This window comes from Vombatus ursinus, unplaced genomic scaffold, assembly GCF_900497805.2.
Source record: "Vombatus ursinus unplaced genomic scaffold, bare-nosed wombat genome assembly UNPS02014810.1, whole genome shotgun sequence".
Classification (NCBI taxonomy): domain Eukaryota; kingdom Metazoa; phylum Chordata; class Mammalia; order Diprotodontia; family Vombatidae; genus Vombatus; species Vombatus ursinus.
In genome coordinates this window covers 5581594-5597955 of record NW_020954588.1, presented here as the reverse complement: position 1 = coordinate 5597955, position 16362 = coordinate 5581594, and the positions used below count along the sequence as shown (strand labels likewise).

Here is a 16362-nt window from a genome sequence, read left to right as displayed (position 1 = left end):
CATCCATCCATCCATCCATCCATCATCCATCCATCCATCCATCCATCCATCCATCCATCCATCTATCTATCTATCTATCTATCTACCTATCTACCTGTATACACATACATGTATATACACAATACACAGAAGAAAAGTGCAACAAGAGACCTGGGGTGTATAGGGAGGCATTTTTCCAACTCCTAAGGTAATGTTCTTGTTCGGTTGTTTCAGTAATTTCTGACTCTTTGTCAGAAATTTTGAGTTTTTCTTGGCAGAGATATTGGAGTGGTTTGCCATTTGCTCCTCCAGCTCATTTTACAGATGAGAAAACTGGAGCAAACAGGGTTAAGTGACTGGCCCAGGGTCGCACTGCTAGTGTCTGAGGCTAGATTTGAACTCAGGAAGATGAGTCTTCCTGACTCCAAGTCTAGTGCTCTATGCACTATGGTGCCACCTAGCTGCCCTCCAGATGTCCTGAGATGAATAAGGGTAAATTAATCAACAAACATTTATTAAGAGATTAGTGTGTGCCAGACACTCTGCTGATCTCTGCAGATCCAAAGAAAAAAGAAAACAGATACTGCCCTCAAAGAGTTTATATTCTAATAAGGGAGACAATGTGTACATATTTAAGTGTATACAAGATGCATTAAAAGTAGATAGAGGAAACCTTTGAGGGAAAGGCACCAGTATCTGGAGGGAAAGGTCTCCCCTGCAAGGTTGTCTTTGAGCTGAGTCTTGAAGGAAGTCAGGGTGTCTAAGAGGGCCAAGTAAGGAGGGAAAGCATTCCAGACATCCTGTGGAGATGGAGCTTGTGTGGGATCTCAAATAGCCAGTATGGCTGAAAGAGTATAGAGGGAATAGAATTTAAGAACACTGGAAAGGTAGGAAAGAGCCAGGTTGTAAAGCGCTTTACATGCCAAACAGAGGACTTGTATTTGATTGTGGACGCAATTGGAGGCAACTGGGGGGGCAGTGCTTAGAGTGCCGGATCTAGCGCCAGAAGACTCAAGTTCAAATCTGGCCTCAGACACTATCTTTGTGACCCTGGGCAAGTCATTTAACCTCAGTTTCCTCAGTTGTAAAATGGAGATCATAATAGCACCCATCTTAAAGGGTTGTTGTGAAGATCAAATAAGATAATATATGTAAAGTTCCTAGTATGCAGTAGGTGCTCTATAAATTTTTATGCCTCTCCCCTTCCCTAATAGGGAGGCTCTGGAGTTTATTGAGAAGAGATGAGATAGTAATAAAAAGAAAGTCACTCATTCTAATTCAGATAAAAGTCAGGGCTAGAGACCCTCTGTAGAAAGGAGACAAGAAATATTTCAGAGTAGCTGCCTGAGACGCTCTTTTGGGTGAATCTACGAAGCAGATGAAAGAGGGAGATCAAAGAATGTCTAGTCTGTTTCTTAGAGAATGCTTACCTGTGGCCTGAAAGTTTGAATTGGAAGGGCCTTTGAGCAGTAGCAGGTGGTGAGGATTGGGTTGCTGGTTGTGGTATTTAGTGTCAAAAACTAAAAGGAAAAAAAGACAAGAGAAGAAAAGAACGATATAGATGTAAGCTTCTCTAGGTGGTAGACACGCAGTGAGCACATACTTGGGACGGAGAGGTGGCTCCTAAGCTGCAAAGGTTTTGAGGACAGGCCCAACTATGTATGTGCCATTGAAGAGAGACGCTTGGTGGCTATAGCAAGTTATGAGAATATCATCTGCTAAGGCATAGAGAGGTTACCCACACTGATAAAATCATGAATCCTTGAAATATTGCTATATGAAATTTTCTCTTTTCCTCAGTGAACACAGGCAGGGTTTGAACTGGGGATGGGCCTTGTCTTGGAATGACTTGTGGCTGTTTCCAGAAAACCAGAACTAGTAAAGTGTCTGGCATATAGTAAGTGCTATATAGATACTATTATTATGATTTATTATTATTAAATTCTGTCCTCAAGACACAAAAACTTGCCCCTACTGAGGAGCGCAGGATTACTGATTAAGAGAAGGAGGAGATTGCAGGGCTCATCTCTTAAAGTTGGGTGTCCCAGTGGATAGTGTTGGAGTCAGGAAGACTTGAGTTCGAATACTGCCTTAGACATGTGCTAGCTATGTGACCCTGGGCAATTCATCTAACTTCTCTCAGTCTACGTTTCATCATCTGTAAAAAGGGGATAATAATAACACCTGTCTCCTAGGGAAAATATTTTGCAAACCTTAAAACACTTTATAAATGTCGTAATAGCAATAATGATATTACAACTCTAATGATATTATTATAATTCTATAATTATAATATTATAATTATGATGTTAGTATAATTCCCTCATTTTAAAAATGAGGAAACTGAGGCCCGGAAAGGCACAGTTACTTGTCCAAGTTCACTCAGTCTGTAAGCTTGGATTTGAACTTTTGTAACAATGTTTCTCAAGCTCTAGAGACAGCAATTTTTTACTCCAATTCCAACAAAATCATCAGAATAATTTTCACCCCTCCCCAGGTGAATTTTTAAGAATAACGCATGGTTTCTGGTGCACTTTATTTTAAAAAAATTGGCTCCATTACTTTATAGCCACATTTTATATGTCATGGTTATCAGACTCTGAGAATTTGTAGTCTAGTTGGGGTTAGTGGAAAGAATGATAGTCTTGGTGCTAGGACGCTGATTTTACTGCCTACCTCAGGTGCTTATTGGGTATGTGACTCTGGCTAAATCTTAGCCTCTTGCCCTCTCTGCCTCAGTTTTCTCATCTATAAAATGGGGACAATAATCTTTGTACATCTTAGTCACTGTATTGTTAGGCAGAAGGTATTTTGCAAACCTTAAAGCAATGATATAATTTAGAATTGTGAGAAACAGACACTTGAAATAAGTAGAGAAGGGTGTACAAGCATCTGCTAACCATCTTCTCTGGCTCTGCCTATCTTTCTTCACAACTTCTTTTTGTTTTGTTTTGTAGGTCATTGGGAAGTTTTTTTTTTAATGTTTTAAAAATATTTATATTTTTCCTCCAGTTACATGTCAAGAAAAATTTTAGCATTCATTTTTACAAGATTTTGAGTTCCAAATTTTTCTTCTTTTCTTCCTCCCTCCCCTCCCCTCTTCTGAAAATAGGCAGTTTAATATAGTTTATACATGTGCTATCATGTTAAAATATTTCCATATTAGTTACAGTTATGGAAGAAGAAACTCTTTTTACAACTTCTAGGTCAGTTGTGGTGCACTGGAAAGAATGCTGTGTCTGGAGTTGGAGGCCCTGGGTTTGAATCCTGTCCTGTCATAGACTACCTGTGTGACTTTGGACTAGCCCTCAACCTCTCTGGGACTCAGTTTCCTAACATGCAAAATAGAAGATCAGAGACATTAGTTGATCTCTAAAAAAAGTCCCTTCTGTTGCTAATCCTACAATGCATCTACTATAATCCTACAATTCCTCCTAGCTTCTTAGTATCTGTTATCAAGACAAATTGGACTATGCCTCATCATCATCATCATCATCATCATCATCATTGTCATCATCATCATCATCATCACAATAGCTAGCATTTATATGGTACTGTAAGGTTTACAAAGTGCTTTACAAATATGATCTCATTTTATCCTCAGAACATTTCTAAGAGGTGGATACTATTATACTCTGCCATTATCATCCTATTATTAAATCCTCATTTTACAGATAGGGAAACAGTATCTGAGAGAAGTTAAGTGACTTGCCCAGTATCTATAGCTAGTGAGTATCTGAGGACAGATTTGAACTTGGGTCTTCCTGACTCCAGGTCCAGGACAATAATCTTAGCTTCCTACCATCCTTCATTTGCTCTGCCAATTACTCTCCCCAGTATCCATCCTACCCATGCTTCAACTCAATTCCTATTGTCCCCCGGCTGACCTTTTTACTATGTCCTTTGGAACCCTCTGTCCATAATGAGCAAACTCCCCTGTGTCTTGTACCTCTTACACTTTCACTCACACTCCCATTTACCATAGCCCATTCTCATAAAGGCAGCACAAAAAGACATATTGGTACAATCAAAAGAACCCTGGCTCTGGAGTTGAGGTGTTGAGTTTGAATTCTGCTTTTGATTATGCTTTTGTGATTTGGGGCGTCACTGAATATCTGTTGGTTTTTGTTTCCTCATCTGTAAAATGACAGGGTCTTATTAGATGGCTTCTGAGGTTTCTTTCAGCTCTAAGTCTATGTTTCTATTCTGTTATGGATATACTCGATGTTGACAGACCTTTGTCTTTGAGAGTGGATTTGATATTTGATTTTTTTTTTGAAATAGCCATGAACAGGAAGCTAATTTTCCTCTGAGGACTATACATTACCAGTTGATTGTTACCTATTCCTCCCCTTAACCTGTCCTCCAGCTTCTTGCCAATCCATGTTGTAGGACCCATATGGAGAGTTGGTCTATTTCTTGCTTCCCACATCCACTTCCAGACATTTCCTTTGCCACCATGATGCTTTAACATTTGTGCCATCCATCTATACCACTCTTTCTCAATCATTAGCCCTGCTCTCTTCTGGCTTTCTAGTCACTGTTCCACCATTCTCTATGATCTTGGCACTTGGCTTAAATGATCCTCTCCATCCCTTCCCATACCATCACCTTTGGAGACTTTGGTGTCTATTTGGATGATCCAGCTAACATTCTGTCCTCATAGTTTTTTGAAATGCTCATCTCTTGCACTCTCATTTCCATACAACTTCAACCACTTACCAGACCAGAACTCAACCTCTTTCAAAACTGTTTCATCTCTGAATGGACTAGAACATCCCCACAATCTGAAAATCTCCCTCTGACTTCAGTCTTTAGGAAAGAGGTTTAGGTAAACCTATGGATGATAAGGCTATCATAAGTGGCTAAGAGGAGCTTAGCTGTACTGAGTGGGGTGGCTAGGGTGCACAATGAATAGGGTTCTAGACTTGGAATCAGAAAGACCTGAGTTAGAATTGGGACTTTCTTGCCATGTGATCCTGGGCAACTCATTTAAACTCATGGTACCTCAATTTTATCAACTATAAAATGAAGGGGTTAGATTTGCTAGGCTCTGTGATTCTTTCTAACCCTAAATCTAAGATCCTTTGGACTTTGGAAGCTTATGTGAGGAGTGATAACTCGGCCTCCTTTGTGACATTGTTCTTTGGGACTAACCTGGGTGGCCCTTGGCACTGACCTCAGGTAGTTATTCCCATGTAAAAGAAACCTCTTAGAAGTAGAAGAGCCAGCTCTCCCCATATTTCCTGTCCAGGAAATCTGCAGTTCAAAGTGGCATTTCTGCAATGTACAAGTGTTCCCATTCTACCAATGGGCACAACTTTATGATCTTATTTCCCAAGACCTTACTGTCCCTTTCATTCCCCTTGTGAAGTAATAATTATCTCTCCGCTTCCCACTGAAGGGTTGCTTGACCTTTCTCAGGTCATGAGAAAACTGTCATGATGTTTTACTCTTTCCTTTTGTCATTTTGTTTATTGACATAGTTAAAGACCAAAACCAAATGAGTATACCTTAAAAGATAGATCATTCCTCCTGTGGGGCCTTCTTGTTAATTTTTAGTATTTCATGATGTCCTGTTTCCAGCAAGAAATAGTTGTTAGTTCACTTCAACTAATTAAGACAGCAGGCTTGTGATTTCAATTAAGGAATAGGAAGTGGGAATAACTGAACCCCTGTCAAACATTACTTTCCTGCAATACTTTTAAAAGAATAAAAAAGGAATATATATGTGGAAAGCCCATTTTTATTTTTAATATTTTCCACCAAATTTCTCACAATGTGCTTTTCCATTACAGTGTGAAATGAAACTCAAATGACAGGTTGACAAGGTCTAATACATGTGTTTTAGTGACCTCCCATTCTGGCTTAAAAGGAGTGATAAGTGGGACCCATTGAAATGGAGGGAATGCTGTGGAACCATTATTGACTTCATTAAATATGTTTCTGACATGTCTGTCAGTTTCTGGGTTGGTGCCCCTGTGAGAGATGATCTCTGAGAATCTCTCAGGAAGGAAGCCTCCTTAGGGAGTTAATTGCTTCTTGTTCTGTTGAAACACTTGCAGCTGGTTGACCTTGTAAAGAAACATGCTTTTCAACTTTATCAGACCTCCTCCTCCCTCTCTAAAACTATTTACTCTAAAAAGAAAAAGAAAACCTCCTGTCTCCAGGCAAGTTGTGAAAGGTTCCCTTGTTCTTTGTTGCTGGGGTAGATTGCCGCGAATAGATTGTACCCTCAGAGCTTGCATTAATAAGCCCTGAGGAAGGGGCAGGGGAAGGGGATTGCGCTAGGACCTATGTAACCTGTTGATCTGAACACACTGCTGCTCTCTCCAGTCAGCTCCAATTTTTTGGTGTTCTGAGGGAGCCCTTTCTCGAGAAAGCTAATAAATGAATTTTTCTTTTTGCTAATATCTCTGAGTCTCCGATTCATTGATAAGGGTCTCTGTACCCCACACACCCCCATGCTGTATAAGCAAGTTAAATTGGTGGAGTTGTGATTTCTGGAACTCTTGCCATCAAAAATGGACTGAAGTGGTACGAACAAATAAAAAACCCCTTTATCTAACACTGCCTCCCCACAGGGATAACTTGGGAAGAAATTTGACAAGGTGGAGAAGGGAGGATAGTTGTGACATAGGAAAGTGAGTGTAGAAGCCACGTCTTATTAGCTGTGAAGCCGTTCACTCCTGGGCAGTGACTCAACTACTTTGGGGACAAGACATTTTCCAAGTCTCATCAGAGGCCAGTCTAGAAGTGTTACATGACCAGGCTACAGCATAGTCAGGCTTGTCATCCTGGCCAGCCTAATGGTCCATGTTAGTGCCCCAGCAGTCGATTTGGCTGTACTAGTTATTCTCAAGCATGAAGAGACCTGAGGTGATTAGATGGGATGTGCCATGGTCTTAAAGATTGATTGTCTAGTACACAGGAAATGAACCAGTGCATTATTTGGAAATTAGGAAATAAATGTACATGGATAAATGAGTGATTTTGATGAGAAAATTAGAAATCCAGTAAAGTGATACAATCAGGCTTCACTGATGTAGGTACATTTTCTCAGTTCAGGAAAATGCTTCTGGTTGTTTTCCCCGGTACTACTACCAGATGACAATGTATATTTAAATATATTTGAAGTGCTCTCACGTGGAAAAGGGATTAGCCTTGCTCTGTTTGGCATCAATCACCAGAACGGGGGAACAGTGGGTGGAAGTTCAAAGAGACAAATTTAGGCTCCAAAGGGAATGCTTCCCAATGGTTGGAGGTGTCCAGTAGTGGGATGGTTTGCCTTAGGTGATAGCGACTTCCTCTTTGTTAGAAGGCTTTAAACAAAGGGTCTACAGCCCCTAGTTTTGGTATGTTGTAGAAGGGATTCTTGGTCAGGCATCAGTTGGACCGGATGGTCTCTGACATCCTTTCACACTCTGTGTTTCTATAATTCTGTAACCCTTGCTGTGTTCTGCTTCAATTAGTGGGTTTAATTATATAGTTTAAAATCAGAGTTAATGACCAAATGAAATGTTAATCAACATAATATTTGCTGATCACCTGCTATGTTAAATTTCATTATCTCTGCCAGACCAGAATACTACTTTGATAGTGTTTTCTATCCTGCTACTATGACAGCTTATCTGACTTTATCTCAAAAGAAAAAAAATTCTTCCCTTTTCTTCCCAGGTTTCGTGAATGATTCTGTTAGTAAATGCATCGTGGCTTTGCGCTTGACTGTGGTCGTGAAGGTTAGCACCTGTGTGCCAGTGGACAGCAAGTCACATGATGGACAGTGTTCTGGAAAGGGAAAATGTACTACCACACCAGCAGAGGTGAGAAAGGGGAACTTTTCCATTTTAAACAGCGCGTATTCGTTGCCAAAAATCTGACATGTATTTCTGTTTTCATGTGCATCTGTGTAATGATCGCACATGCAGATTTTGTAAAATAATTGAATAATGATTATAAAATGCAGTAAACAGGCATCATGGTATATAGCATGTGTGGTGTTGGCTATAGTGCTGGACTTTGACTCAAGAAGGCCTGGATTTGAATCCTGTTTCCAATATTCACTAGCCATGTAACTCGGTAAATTACTTAACCCCTCAAAATATCAATCAACTGCCTCATTTATGTACTAAATTATAGATGGCTGGTGATCAGCATTTGTTGAAGCTATTCCCAACCTGGGATTCTTTACATTGGTGAACAATCACAGATTCCTCATGTACAAGCATAAAGTGCTGGCAGTTAGGCTAGATATATGCTTTGGTGGAAGAGATGGATTTTTTTTTTTTTTTTTTGCTTTTTGGTGAGGCAATCAGGGTTAAGTGACTTGCCCAGGGTCACACAGCTAATAAGTGTTAAGTGTCTGAGGCTAGCTGCCCCAAAAGAGATGGATTTTGTGAGAATGGGCCTGTGTATTCCATCTGACAGCAGGACCAGAAGAAATGTGAGAGGGAAGAGGAGGGCTAGGGCCATACCTTTCCCTTTCATTTTTTAGACCCTTTGATGACAAATATTAAGTTTCCCTAAGTTTTTAGGAGTTCTTCTGATGCTTAAGTAATAGGCTTTGCCCTTCTCCTCTAATAGCTGAGATCATTTTTGGAATGGGAAATGTGGGAGGCTATGGGAAAGAAGAAACTTTTATACACATACCTTCTGTCTCCTTTCTTCTCCTGATTGTTCATGATGAAGTTAGAAAGGAACTTAGAGGTCAACTAGTCCAGCTTCCCACCTAATGCAGGACTCCTCTCTACCATATTGCTAACATATCATTATCTAGCTTTGTTTGAACACATCAGGGAGCTCACTACTTCTAAGGGATTCCATTCTACTTTTGAATATCCATTTTTCTCTTTACCATCTCATATTATTGCCCTTCTTCTAGCTCACTCTTCACAAACTGTGCAAGGGTTTCTGCCTAAACTGGTATTAAGTGGGAGCAGAACCTCCTAAACATTTAAGGGTTCTTCTAGCTCACTGATTTTGGCCTTTTCGTGGCTTCTCATTCTATGTGACTCTTGTCCACCAATGAAAGAGCAGCCTCTTGTGAAAAATAGGGTTTGCTGATACCCCTTTTTCCCAGAGGTCTCACTACTCAAAGAAGTCAAAGAAAGGTCTCATGTACACCATCATTTGTAACAGCACTTTTTTGTGGTGGCAAAAACCTGGAAAAAAATCAGAGAGCCATCCATTGGGGGAATGGCTAAACACATTGTGGTATGTAGATATAATGGGATATTTCTCCATCAAAAGAAATGAACATATAAGAATTTAAAGAAGCATGAAAAGACTTGTATTAACTAATTCAGAATAAAATAAGTAAAACCAGGACAACAACATATACAGAGACTATCACAATGTGAGCAGAAAGAGCAAAAAATGAGACTGAACACCAGGTAACTAGAATGACCAAGTTAAGGATGAAGGGTATAGCATATTGCATATGCTCTCAGATGTAGTTGATGTGTTGGTTTTTCTGAATTGCTTTTTAAAATCTTTCTTTTTAATCTGTGTTAGGGTAAGAAGGGAATAAGCATTTCTATAGTGCATACTATGTGCCAGGCACTGTGCAAAGCATTTTACAAATATTATCCATTTTGATTCTCCCAAAAACCCTTTGAGGTAGATGCTCTTATTATTGTTGCCATTTTACAGTTGAGGAAACTGAGTCTCACAGAAGCTAATTGACTTGCCCAGGGTCACACTGGTAAGGATCTGAGGCTGATTTGAACTCTAGTCTTCTTGACTCCAGGTTCAGCATCTTTTACATTGTTGCCTTGTCTGAACTAAAGGGTAAGGGATGGATGTGGGATGTATTCAGAAATGAAGGGATATAAAAACAAGATATCAATAAAGTAAGATTAAAAATTTTAAAAAGGAAAATAGACATTGTTTTCTGAGTTTATAGATAGCAGCTTTTGCAGTTCTTTATTGGAATAGCTGAAAATTTCAAAATCAGCAACCGTGAGAATTAGAAGAGGAAGCCTAGTATAGGAGATGTAACAAGGTCCAGTGGGGGGAAAAGCATTGTATCTGGAGCCCGGTGAGCTGGTTTGAATCCTGCTTGAACCATTTTCTGTGTAACCTTAGCTAATTCATCTCTCTGGGGCTGTTGCTTCATCAATAAATGAGAGGTTTGGACAAGCTGACCTTTTTTTCTAGCTGTAACAATCTACAAAACTGATATTTTATATTTGTATAAATTGTGTCATATAATTTAATATTGTATTACATCGTTAACTAACACATCAATGTGTGACTTTGCACGACCCTCCCTCACTTAAATCCAATTCACTCGCAAGCCATAGCATCACCTTCCTGATGTCATGGGCTTCTTTAAGACTGAAGGACAAACAACAACGACAACAATGAATTATATTAACAATAGTATTTTGACCCAATTTAATATCATATTCCTGAGAGAAATCATCTGTAGGGGGCAGAATTTAGCCATGAAATGGATAGGCGGCTCAGTCGTGACTAGAAAGCTTTGTCCAAGGGATGAAAATGAGCACAAAGAAAAGTCAGAGCCAGAACATATTCTTGCCTTGGGGCCGATGGACGGGACTGAGGTCAAAAGGTGAAAGAAACCCAAGGAGAAGATTTCTTTTCCACCAGATAAACTTGCCTTTTAGATTCCACTGTCTTACTTCTCAGCCAATTTGGAAGATTTTCTTCCCTTTCCTTGGGGAAGTCTCATTAATCAATATACCCTGTAGCAAAGGAGAGGATATTCAAGTGCTTTTCTCTGACTGTGGTCAAAAATGGACCAGAAGAAAAATAACCCCGCCAAAACTTTAGGGAAAAGCTGTTCATTATGGGCAATGGAGACGGCAAACTCCTTGAGGGTAGGGACCGTTTTCAATTCTGTCTTTGTAGCCCCAGTGCTATATCACAGAGCACAATGGACAGTCGCATGGCAGGTGTGAGCAGGCTGCAACATGAAGAACTCTGAAGAGCATAGGATCATAGATTTTGAGCTGAAAGAGTCCTTAGAAACTATTGAGTCCAACCTCTATTTCACAGAAGAAGAAACTGATAATGAGAGAGGATCACACAACTGGAAGAGTCTGAGGCCAGATTTGAACTCGGATCTTCCTGACTCCAAGTCTAACACTCTTCTCTGCCATATAGCTACTTTAGGATCACACTTTATCCATTTAGATCTGGAAAGGAACTAAGAAGTCATCGATCCTTACCCCCTATAGGTGAGGAAACTCGGGTCCATAGAGGTTAAGATCGTAAAGGTAGAACGTAGCAGAACTAGAATTTCAGCCCAGGTTTTCTGGATCTAAAAACCATACTTTTTCCATTATATCACACTGCCTCTTTAGGGGGTAAAAGATATTATTAGGAAAATGTAAGGTAGGAAGAACATACGGGCTAGTCATGAGGTTAGAGTACCCTCAGAATGTGAGGAAAAAACAGTGCATTGGGTGGGTTCCCAATGGCAAAGCTCTTGGAGGACATGGACAAGAGACATGGGACAGGCAGGCATGGATGGGGTGTGACCTGTATTGCTGGAGGAAACATCCCGATCTGTGAGATCCCAGAGCTACGTGAGTCTCCATATTGTTTAGCATGGTGGCTGGCACATTGTAGATGCTCAGCAAGTACAGTTGAATTGAATCAAATCAAAAGCACCTGGAGACCATGGAGGAGCTGGTAGCATTAGAGATATAAAATGAGCAAAGGACCAAATCCAACCCAAAATCAATGGATTTTCAATTGAACTGAATGACGTCCACTGAGTGCAGAGAACTGGGCTTACTGTTGAGAAAGATCATAGTCACTAGGTAGAGAGGTTCAAGAGTCCTCAGAGGTCATCTAGCCTGACCCTGTCATTTAACAGATGGGGAGACCAATGTGCAGGGATTTAAGGGATTTGCCTCAGGTCGTACAAGTAGTAAATGGAGATAAGGATATTTGCACTCTGTACCTTGCAGGGTTGGTGGGAGGAAAGTGCCTTGCAAACCTTTTGGTTCTAGGTAAATGTGAGCTGCAACTGTTTCTTTGGCAGTATCTTTGAAATCTATCCCTTTCTATTTTTCTGCTGCCTTTGTCTTAGTTACAGGCCCTCATTACCAGTCACCTGGGCTATTGCAGGAGCCTACCTAGAGGTGTTTTTGCTTTTATTCCCCCAATCTAAAATAATCCAGGGCAAGAATAATCTTTCTTATATAGAGATCAGGGCATGCCCTGATCTCAGAAATCCTCAATGACTCCTTATTGATTAGCAAAGAAAGTTCCAACTCTTCTGTGTGGTATTCAAGGTCTGCTACAATTTGGCATCATACCTCCTTTTCTTGGGTTATCTACTATCACTCTCCTCTAGACCCTTTACGTCTTGGTGAAAATGAACCACCCTTTGTTCCTTCATTGTGTGTAGTACTCTCTAGCCCCTGCACCTTTGCTTACACTGCTTTCTCTGTTTGGAAGATCCTCCCCCATCCTTTTTGCCTGTTGAATCACTATCCTTCCTTGAAAAGGCAACTACAATGCCAGGTCCTTCAGGAATCCTCTTTTCTTCTCTTCTAGTTACCTTCTTCTTCAGCCTTCTCATAGCACTGTGTTTATAAATTTCAAATGTAATTTTTATATGATGTTGTATAATTATGCATGAATGGTGTCTTATTTTCCAACTAGACTATAAGCTTCTTGAGGGAAGGGATTGTGTTTTGTCTAAATGGTTTGCCTTCCCTAACACAATGTTTGCCATAGAGGAATCACTTAATAAGTCTTTGTTGCATTATATTCTCATATTAAGTCTTCTGTCAAGGTGGAACAGCCATGAGTTTTGGAAGGCCCTTATTTGGTAATGTTATTCATTTTAGTTTACCAAGTGAAACCAACTCTGTTTCTTGACATTTCATACTTGAAAAGTATGGGTCATTTTTTGTTAATGCTCAACAAACATTTTTGAAAAGAACATTTCTCTGAAGCTTCTTTTCAGCTCACAGTCAGGTGAGCATTTCTTCTTAGTTTTTCCTTTTTTATTAAAAAAGTTGCTTGTTCTCCTCCTCCCACCATAAGTCATACTTTTCTATTGATGATCAAAATATTACTTGGTAGTTAGAAGGACTTCTCTTCTACTTCACCACCAAGATTAATTGCATAAACCATGTGGTAAGACATTTTCTCCCAGGATAATTCCCATCCTCTTTGATTATGCTGGACTTGTATCCCTCCTTCTGTTTTATTCCTTATTATAGGGATGATTCCCTGTGTGTGTGGGTGGAGGGAGCAGAATATAAAAACAAAAGCTATTAATAAAAAGTTATTGTTTTGAAGTGTTTGGCTGGTAAAGTTATTTTGCTTTTTTGCCCTATTTTAATTTGCACCATAATTAGTCAAACTAACATTTCTAACTCTTGGTTTACCAATGATTGTTAAAAGATTGTGGTCATGAGATAATAGAGGAAGTTTGACTCATAAGTGTACTACCAGATTAGTCATCCTGAGGTCCTGATGGAAAACCAGATGTCTAATATTTAAGCAACATTTGGTGAATATCAGAGAGCAGAAAATGACTGATGAATGTGGTTACTGAGAATAATGGATTAGAAACATTTTCTTCTCTAAGCCATTATTATGCCAATCCCACTTATGTTGTGGATCCAGGAAAAATGTAATAGTCACTTAAGAAAGAGACTTAGATAACATTACCAACTCTTTCTCTTACTTGTCAAAAAGAAATGGGCCAGAATAATTTGAGAAATTTGTGCTCTCTTCCATGCCATCCACTTTTTTGATCATTTTGTTGATTTGAAATGATCACTAGTCTCCCTTTTTAACTTTTAATAGTAGTGCATTGATAGGCTGTAAGAGAGCTAATATTTCACTCATCTGAAGAGACATCTCAGAGATATGATTCTCAGGTCATAATTAGAACAAATTGAAAAGATTCTCATTAAAATGTAATCTCGTTGTAAAAAGGCCATTTTCAGTCCTTACAAAGACATTTTGCTATAGTAGAGTTGTAAGAAGGTAGAATAGAGGGTCACAGAGAGAGCCCATCCAGAAATAAAGGAAGATATTTTTATATCTCGCAGTGTAGTATAATGGACAGAGGGCCATCCTTAGATACAGGAGGACCTGTAGCCTTTTCACTCTAGGAAAGTCATTTAATCTCTCAGCTTCCTAATCAACTCTCTTAGATTCTAGGATAATTAATTAGAGACCAGTTGCCAATCTATATCAGTGGAAGAGGTTTCCACACTGGGAGCTCCCTATGCTGATGAAATAACAGGTCTGTACTCAAGAAAATAGCACTCAGGATTGAGGAGGCAGTTGGTAATTAGTACATTGCCTTCCTCTTAGGAACCTTTAGAGACCACTGCAGTTCTGTTTCTGTTGGGTCTAGATTCCCAGTCACTATTGCTCTGGTTAAAGAGGAACCTTCCCTTTGAAGCAGGTGACATGGCCAAGGTTGGTGGGGACTGGATGATTTATATTTAGTAAAGCAACCATTGAGGGGAGTCTTTTTAGGGAGATAGTTTTGCTAGATAAGTAGACCCCATATTGAAGGAACACACACACACACTTTTGGGGTAGCAAAGAATAATGATCTGAAACCTTACTGAGGATTTGTTATGACTGAAATGAAGGTGGTAGAGATATTGAAGTCGATTAAACACTTATTAAACTCCTATCACAGTTTAATGTTATTAGAATTATCCATTTTACACCTCACTCTGCTCTCTATCTCATTTATTCTAAATTGTTTGCCTATCCAGAAGTCTGATAAGTAATATGTTCCATGTTCTTCAAATTTTCTTGTAATCTCTCTCTTTATATCTAGGTCATGTATCCATTTTGACCTTATCTTGGTAGATTGTGTAAGATATTGGTCTATGCCCAATTTCTGCCATATTGCTTTCTAGTTTTCCCAACAATTTTCACTAAATAATGAATTCTTACCCCTAAATCTTGTCTTTATACTTATCAAATACAAGGTTACTTTATTTGCTGCTGTAAATTGTATGTCTCCTCTGTTCCATTGATCTATCTTTCTATTTCTTAGCCACTGCAGTAGGGAGTGGAGTTAGAGGCAAAGACAAAACAGTCACAGGTTGGGGATGGGGTAGGAGAGGATACAACACGTACCCAGTAAAGTGCAGGGTGGCTTAAAAGACTTGGTTTTAAGCTACTAAAACTTAAAATTGTAATAGGTCTTTTGGCACACTTTGTTTAATATAAGGTAGGGATTCAAGGAGGCAAATGAATGATAATGGTTCTAGGTATATTAAGGGATGGAGAGAAGACTCAGAACTTGGGCTGTTGGGGTGGGTAGTACATTCCAGACAAGGGGAGAAAACTTGGGTGAATGCTTTTTAAGGGAATAGAGTCTGAATTAAAATGTGATATCACACATTTTATCCACTTGTAATAAATATTTAAAAGGAGTAATTACCAAGTAATTGTTTTATAAAACAGACAATCCATCCTGCATCTTCATTCCTCAATGCCATTATTCAGAGAACCAAAATGTAATTTCCCAAGTTAAGCCATGATTGTTTATAGTTAATGACTGTCTAAAGCTGACAAGTTAGTGCAGAGGATTACATCATGTCTACACACTTCTCTTCCCCCACCCCAAACACCAGACTGTACTTAGAAAATTATGACCTAAAGATGGCAGCCCACTGCCTGGGTGGTTGCTATGTGCAGTGTTTGACCATTTGATGAAATGAAAACAAGGTACCAGATTAAAATGCTTTAGAAACATTGCACCTTAGGGACTGTATTCGTCCTGACCTTTCAAAGCACATTTATGATTCAGGAGATTTTGTTCAAATGAAATTACTTTGGAATGAATTCCACTTGAAGAGCAAGCTAACTGTGTGTCCCTAAATCCTACAGAGAATTATTTGTTCAAAGGACATTATTGTTGTAAATCTGTCAAAAGAGAAGAAACAATCATTTTTCATGATTCTGCAAATTGTAGACTAGTGATCATAAAAATGTTTAGACTTACATATATAACTTTTGAATACAGGAATATTGCTCTGACCAGATGTTTACCCCATGGAGAATAAAAATGTCATCTTTGGGGTTTGTATTCTCTTCCCTCTTGGGGGAAAAATAGACTCAAACTGCTGCTTCTTATGTCTTTTAGTCTGTAAAACAGCAAACTGATTTTGAGCCAATGTGAATAATATACCTTAATGACTTTGCCCAAGAGAGGTGTGTGTTTAAATGAATGAGACATTTTTGCTTCTTTTGCTTGTAGGAGGTGAGATCTGTACTAACATCCCATTAATTCAACCAGTATTCCTTAGGTGCTGACTATAAGAGGGGCACCATGGTAGTCATTTGGGACACAAAAAAGAAGAAAAACACAGACCCTGACCTCAGGGATCTCATGATCAAATGGTGAGGATGTGT

General features: G+C 39.3%; 1 protein-coding gene across 1 annotated transcript in view; it reads left to right on the top strand.

Moving 5' to 3' along the window:
• Window positions 1–16362, top strand: part of DNER (delta/notch like EGF repeat containing) — a 344569-nt gene that overhangs the window by 172589 nt on the left and 155618 nt on the right. The window contains exon 5 of the mRNA XM_027876054.1: window positions 7657–7802. Coding sequence (XP_027731855.1) covers window positions 7657–7802 — 146 coding nt within the window. The remainder of the gene's footprint in view (window positions 1–7656; window positions 7803–16362) is intronic.